Raw genomic sequence first — 7711 nt, forward strand, 5'->3', positions numbered from 1 at the left:
GTTCTTGTCCCAGGAAGGCCCTCAAGGTCAGGATTTGACCTGAGGCTTAGTTCACTACAGAGAGAACATGCAAACTCCACCCAGAAGGCCCCTGGACCGGGGTTTGAACCAGGGACATGTTCGCTGAGAGGCAGCAGCTCTACCAGTTGTGCCACCGTGCTGCCCTATTTTGAAAATAAAAAATTAAAATTAAAAAATAAAATTAAAATTAAAAGTAAACTAAAGGTTTAGAGTAAAATTCAAATTGTTTTATAGAATAGTTTTTAGTAGGTTTTAACATTTTAAACAGGGCAAGTTTTAAGTATGGATTTGACAAAAGAAATCTTGCTAAAGAAAAAAAAAGTTGCAAATACTTTTTGATCACTTCCTCAACTATGATATCATACAATAGGATTTTCTGTTTTCCTGTTTATGAAACTTTAATAAAGCACAACTTTTTTTATGTTTTATTAACATAAACATGTATTCTATGTGAAAACAATAGCATTATAATATTTACAGCATATGTCAAAAAACCTCACTTCTGCTAACTTTAATAGTAATCTAATTTATTTCTCCTCTCAATAATCTTTTGCACCTGTGACAAGATATAAAACTTGAGTGGCATAAACTTACATAACCCACTCCAAATGGATGATGAAAGAGGTCACAGGTTTGTACCATAAAATCCCTGTTCTTAAACAGCAGATAACAGGGTTACAAAATCACAGTGCACTTTATACCCGTTTTGTGAACTCAGCTATTAAAACAATTTGATCAAATAAGCTTACAAAACTGTGGACACAAGTTAAAAAAGGAATCAATTTTTGATTTGCAGATTTTCAGAGCAGCTTTAAAAGGACAAAACCACTCTAAAGTTGGAGTTTGGACTCATAAATCAAAGTGATTCACTTAATTGAGAAAAAAAGGACAGCTGCTGCCTCAGTCACTAACAGGTATGTGAATTTCTAAAAACCTATGAGTTAAAGATTGAAATGTAGCTATCCCCATATACAAAGGACTTGACACTGTTTATGTTTATATGTATGAGAAAAAAGGTCCTATATTGACTAAGCATGTCTGTAGGAAACATTTAAATAATTGAAACAATACAAATATTATTTTTGTTGCTTGAGTTGATTCTGTGTTCTTGTGGTTCTGCTGTCTGAAGAAAATAAGCATTTAGAATTGTATGTTGTTTAAGCTTATTATGTGGTCCCTTTTGATTGGCTGTTGACTAATGGGTTTAAAGAGGACAAAATCATTTGTTTTTTATAGAAGTCTGGCATCCCTAGAGTAACTCAGTCTTTTGACCATCACTTTCTATTTGTTTTGAATCTGTATGCTTTTTTTTTGCGTATCTTTTCTTATTACAAAGTACATCCAATAAAGACACAAGCATAATCGTTGGATTCAAGACCTTTGTTTTAAATAAATGTGTCACGTACGAAAGAGCTTTAAGGGGCTAGAATAATGAGAGCTTGCCACACTTACAGTGTCTATTTCTGTTCTTGACATTTTAGGAGCCATGCCTTCGCATCCTGTTTGTAGGATCTTTATGATATTTAGTTTATGTGAGATTTTCTTCGCACCACAATGCAATGGGGGAAACATTCTGGTGTTACCTGTCGACGGCAGCCACTGGATCAACATGAAAGTACTCCTGGAAGAACTTCATGCCAGGGGACACAACATGACTTTGATCAGGCCCTCCACAAGCTGGTACATTCCAGAAAACTCTCATCTCTTCTCAACCATTACAGTTCAAATACAAGAACATTCCATGGACATTCTAGATGTGTTCATAGAGGAGCAAATGAGGGTAAGGGATTATATATCTACACATTTATTTATATGCTGTATGTCATTCAATCAGATATGCTGATACACTGTTCATTTCCCCCAAATTGTTTTCAGGCACAGAGAGAAGGGGCTTCACTGCTGACTTTGTTCAAAATCACCAAAAGCTATTTTTCTATGGTTACTAAAGGCCATTTTCTTTGGTGTGATGCTATTACTCAAATTTTTGATAATCCAGAAATGGTCAAAAGTTTAAAAGATTCATCGTTTGATCTTGTTCTTACTGATCCAGGAGTAGGTACAGGGGTTGTGTTAGCCAAATATTTGAAATTGCCTTTAGTCCTAAATGTGCGCTGGATTACCAGTGGAGAGGGCCACTTTGTGTTGGCCCCCTCACCTTTTTCTTACATCCCAGTTCCAGGATCTGGCTTAACAGACAAAATGAATTTCATCCAGAGGGTCAAAAACATGCTCTTCCACAGCATCATATGGTTTCAGGAGAAATTCTTGTTGGGGCCTATCTATGATGCCATATGTGAGAAGTATATAGAGGGTGGTTGTGACATTGTCTCACTGCTTCAAGATGCAGACATCTGGTTGTTCAGGTCAGATTTTGTGTTTGATTTCCCTCGGCCGACAATGCCAAATATTATTTACATTGGAGGGTTCCAGTGCAAGCCAGCCCAGCCTCTACCAGCAGAACTGGAGGAGTTTGTTCAAAGTGCTGGAGAGCATGGAGTGATCGTCATGACTCTGGGAACTTTTATACATGCATTGCCAAAGGAGGTTGCAGAAGAAATGGCCAGTGTCTTTGCCACGCTTCCACAAAAGGTAACAGTTGTTACTGAATCAACTTTTATTGGATATGCACTTGATTTGGATACTTTTGTATTATGCTTATGCATTTGGTCATTGACTATATCAGTGACGGTAAAAGAAAAAAATGTCAAAACTTTTGGTCGCAGATCTGTCTGAGAACTTTTAAGATGACTAAAAACTCGAATTTACAACTAATACAATACAAAATCCTTCATAGAGTACACTATACAGGTCAACGGATGTTCAAGATGGGTTTCGCATCATCTAATATTTGCTCACAGTGTACAGACAATATTCCGGACAATTACATCCATGCATTTTGGTTCTGTCCACCTGTTCAGAGGTTTTGGTGCCGGATATGTGAAGACTTATCAAAGTGTCTGAGATGTAATATTCCACTCTCTCCATCAGTTTGCTTATTGGGCCACTTAGATGATGTCACCTTGGAGACAAAATCAATTCATATTATTCTCACTGCCCTATGTATAGCAAAAAAAACTATACTCATGAATTGGAAAAATAAAAATACACTTAGTATTAAACAGTATAAAGACCTTCTGTTAGATTACATAAGTCTTGAGACAGCCTGTACCCCCACATCAGACTATTCTCTCTGGACTTCTTTAATCGGCTCCAACACGTAGTGGAGGTGGGTGGTCCCCTTTGATTCTGTCCCGTGGGGCATGGTGGTCGGTGTGGGTGGGGTGTCGGGGCTGGGGACGTGGGGGGGGGTGTCATGGGCCTGGAGCGGTGGCGCCCGACTGGGGAGGAAAAAAAAAAAAAAAAAGTCACAAATTCCTGTTAAAATTTAATTAGTTAACTAACAACGTGGTTACATAAGTCATCAAATCAACATCATTTTTAAAGAAGGATTTGATTTTAGGAAACTTTTTTTATATATTTAAAGATTATTGAAACTTGATTGATGTCATCAATGTTTATAAAGCCTGCTTTAAAACTGAATATAGGCAATGACTAACTTATCTAAAAGTTCCTGATTCATGCTGAATAACCCAGGTAGAAAAATCCAACAAAGTTATGTCAGGTCCTCTGGACCATTTCTTTTTTTGTTGAAAACTTTCATATTTTATCCAAAAGACTTCATTAGTCTGAGGAGCTGCAACAAACTCAGTCTTATAAATTGCAACTTCTCATAGTAGGTCAACCAGTTTGATGGTGCTCCGGTGGTTTCTGCCCTCTCCCCCGCTGACTCGTTTAAGGAAGTCATGGCCAAAGTGGTTCAAAATATCCTGATTCATGCTCAGCAATCCAGGTAGAAAAATCCAACAAAATTGTCAGGTCCTCTGGACAGTTTCTGTTTGTTGAGACGTTTCGTCTACAGCAACCATTTGAGCAACATAAAACTAGATGACCCACTATGAGAGGGTGCATTTTATAAGACTAAGTTTGTTTCAGCTCCTCAGACTGATGAAGTCTTTTGGATGAAAATCAAACGTTTCAACAAAAACAAAACATCCAAAGGACCTGACTTAAGGTTCAAAGTTCAAAGTGACTTTATTACCATTTGCATCACATGTGGTACATGAGGTGGAACGAAATTGTTTACTCAAGGCCCTAGTTACACTCAAGAATAGCAAAAATATAAAGTATAAAAAAGAACGTTCACAATGGTCTAAGATATATGCTAAACACTAATAATGTAATACAAAGTATAATAGGGTGTGTTAAACAGCAGCCTGAACATGAGACTGTTGTGAGCATATGAATACAGCAGCTTAAAGTAAGAAATCATCATCATGGATAATCAGCAGCACAGATAAAGTGTCAAATCTCCAATTAAACTGACATTACTGTGATTTTTCTCATAGGGATTTATGAGTCTAACAGCTTCAGGATAAAAACTGTTCCTCAGTCTAGTGGTTCTACAGTTAATGCTCCTCAACCTCCTGCCTGAGGGGAGCGGGGCAAAACGTGTGTGCTGGGTGAGTGGGATACTTCATGATCCTTCATGTGGCCCTCTTCCTGCATCTGCAGGTCTAGATGATTATGATGATATGGAGGCTGAGTCAATAGACTTTTGTGCAGTCTTCACCACTCTCTGCAGAGCTTTTCGCTCTCCAGCTGTGCAGCCCCATGTGAAGTGTGTTTGCTCCTTCTGAAATCCACAATCTTCTCTTTTGTCATTTTCACATTGATGGGGAGGTTGTTCTTCCTGCACCAGATGTTCCACTTCCTGTCTGTAGCCGGGCTCATCATTATTTGTGATGCATCCAGCCACTACTGTATTGTCTGCAAACTGTACAATATGACAACCTGGATGGGTAGGTGCACAGTCATATGTGAGCAATGTGAACAGGAAGGGGCTCAACACACAGCCCTGAGGGGAGCCAGTGCTGAGGATTATGGTGGAAGAGAATAATTTGTGGATCCTCACAGACTGGCCTTTTGATTAAGAAATTCAGGACCCAGTTGCATAGGAAGCGGCTTAGTCCTAATGTGAGTAATTTATCCATCGGGGTCTGGGGATCATGGTGTTGAAGGTAGATGTGAAGTCCACAAAGAGCATAGGGATGTAGGAGTCCTTCTGCTCTAGGTGGGTGAGAGCAGTGTGGACCACAGAGGAGTTAGCATCTTCTGTTGATCGATTCTTGCGGTATGCATACTGGTGTGGGTCCTCACTGATGTTGATGGTTGTTTTGATGTGGGCCATGACCAGTCTTTCAAAGCACTTGGCGACTATCGGGGTGAGGGCTACAGGCTGGTAGTCATTCAAACTAGTCACTGCAAAGCTCTTAGGAACTGGGAATACAGTGGTGGTCTTCAGGCAAGTGGGAACAGTTGCCAGGGTGAGGGAGGAGTTAATTATATTGGCCAGCACCTCACAGAGCTGATCAGCACAGTCACTCAGTCCTGCAGTATAGAGTCACTGTTGCTAGACCATAGAGTGATTATCTTTTGTGTGGTTCTAAAACTTCAGCAGGGGGGTGGTAGACAGGCTGGAAATATGGAGATGTGGGCAGAGAGTCCAAGGTGGGGGCATGGTATGGCTTTATATGTGTTTTGTATGTTGGTATAAACACAGTCTAGTGTGTTATTTCCCCGTGTTGGTATGGTGACATGCTGATAAAATATTGGTAGAGTGTCTTTCAAGTTTACGTGATTAAAGTCACCAGCCACCACATTAAAAAGCATCCGGATGACATGATTTAAACTTTTTTGTTTTTATCTACCTGGATGGTTGAGCTTACAAACCTTTTTTCCTCCCGATGCTTATTTTGAAGCGAGCTGATGTTATCATTTAGCTCCCTCAGTGCATCTTTAGCATTACCATCTGGTGCTATATAAACACTGATGATATACACAGCTGTAAACTCATGAGGTAAATAATGTGGCTGACATGTCACAGTGATTTGTTCTACAGCCTCAGAGCGGGTATTGTTTATCAGAATACAGTTTGTACCCCAACCTTTGTTTACGTAGATACATAATCTGCATAATCTGCATAATCTTTGTTGGATTAAATAAAAGTAGTTGTTCTGTTGAGCATGTTATTGTTAAACATCATAGTTAGAACTAAGATTGATACAATGATCCTATCTGTCTGCATCTTTTTTTGACTAGGTGATATGGAGGCACAAAGGGGAGCGTCCCGTCATGCTGGGCAACAACACTCTAATGACGGACTGGATGCCACAGAAAGACCTTCTAGGTCACTCACAGGTCAAACTCTTCATAGCTCATGGAGGAACAAATGGAGTACAAGAGGCCATTTACTATGGGGTTCCTGTTCTTGGTATTCCTCTGTTCTTTGATCAATATGACAATCTAATACGTTTACAAGAAAGAGGAAGTGCAAAGATCCTTAAGCTAGCTGATTTTAATGGCCAAACATTTAAAGAAAGTATTGAAGAAGTGCTTTATAATGACAGCTACAGGCAAAACATGCAAAAACTGTCACGTTTACATAGAGATCAGCCAATGGCTCCTATGGATAAGGCTGTCTTTTGGGTGGAGTATGTGATGCGCAACAAAGGGGCTTCACACCTGCGCACAGAGGCCTATACGATGCCCTGGTACTCATACTACTCTATTGATGTAGTACTCTTCTTGGTAACTGTAGTAACTCTGATTCCCCTCTTTATTTTTGCCACAGTTACAGTTCTCTGTTGCACTAGAAAACAAAAGGCAAAAAGTAAACTAAATTAACTTCAAACAATTGTTTTCAAAAGTGCAGTTTACTTTTTGATTCAAAAGTATCATATTCAGACATACAGAAATATTCTATAATAAATGCTTAATGAAAAAAAGAACAAGTTCAGTGTCAAAAGCTATAGCAAGCTTTAGTAATATACAAGGTAAAATGTGAACTCAACATAATTGTTAAATTTAATAACTGATCATTTTCTTACATTGTACCAGCAAAAGTGCAAACTGTCTTTTCAAAATAAAACTGTGATAAGTTGTGTTTTGTATTTTATTTTGTCTGTGTTCCTGTCCATTTCGCTTGTTCTTCCTCTCTCCTCACATCTGTTTGTTTAACTTAAAATCTGATCCTCTGTCACTGCATTTACAGTCGGCTCCCAGTCACTCTTCATTACTTTGAACCTGACCTCCACTTTTGATAGTAAAGTGTTTGCATGCAGCTTCCTTTATACAAAAAATGGCAAACAAATTCTTGCCAGTGGGGTAAAGATAATGGATGGATGGATGGTTGAGATGAAACCTTTTAAATTTGAGCACATTTTTACGTTTATTTTGTTAGTTCTGTAGTTTGATTTTTGTCACTAATTATTTAGAAGAACATGTTAATTTGGTTCTCAGTGAGGCACAAGCAGTCAGGTTGAAAGAAAAAAAATGTTCTGTGAGATCCCTATGCTATTTCAAAGCAAGAAACAACAAAGCTGATTACAAATTTGTAACATATGTAAGATTTTGTATCTTTACCAAAATACAATGGGTGGTTGTCATAAAAAACAAACTTTGTTCAGCCTTTTTAGGCCCAAGAAGCAAAGCGCTGCGGAGACTTATTGTAACCGCTCTGTTTATTTCTACTTGTTTTTTTTCTGTGTGTGTGTGGTTGTGTATTCTTACCTAACTACTTTACATACTACTACTACTACTACTACTACTACTACTACTACTACTACTACTA

The 7711-nt window shown here is 38.5% G+C and overlaps 1 protein-coding gene across 1 annotated transcript; it reads left to right on the top strand.

Moving 5' to 3' along the window:
* Nucleotides 1-1537: 1537 nt before the first annotated feature.
* On the top strand, nt 1538-6765 carry LOC119420554 (UDP-glucuronosyltransferase 2C1-like). The gene is made up of 3 exons (XM_037687965.1): nt 1538-1801; nt 1897-2610; nt 6181-6765. Exons 1-3 carry the CDS (start codon nt 1538-1540, stop codon nt 6763-6765), a joined length of 1563 nt encoding a protein of 520 aa, XP_037543893.1.
* The last annotated feature ends 946 nt before the right edge of the window (nt 6766-7711 follow it).

The sequence above is a fragment of the Nematolebias whitei genome, chromosome 14, assembly GCF_014905685.2.
Source record: "Nematolebias whitei isolate Nwh7 chromosome 14, NemWhi1, whole genome shotgun sequence".
Taxonomy (NCBI): domain Eukaryota; kingdom Metazoa; phylum Chordata; class Actinopteri; order Cyprinodontiformes; family Rivulidae; genus Nematolebias; species Nematolebias whitei.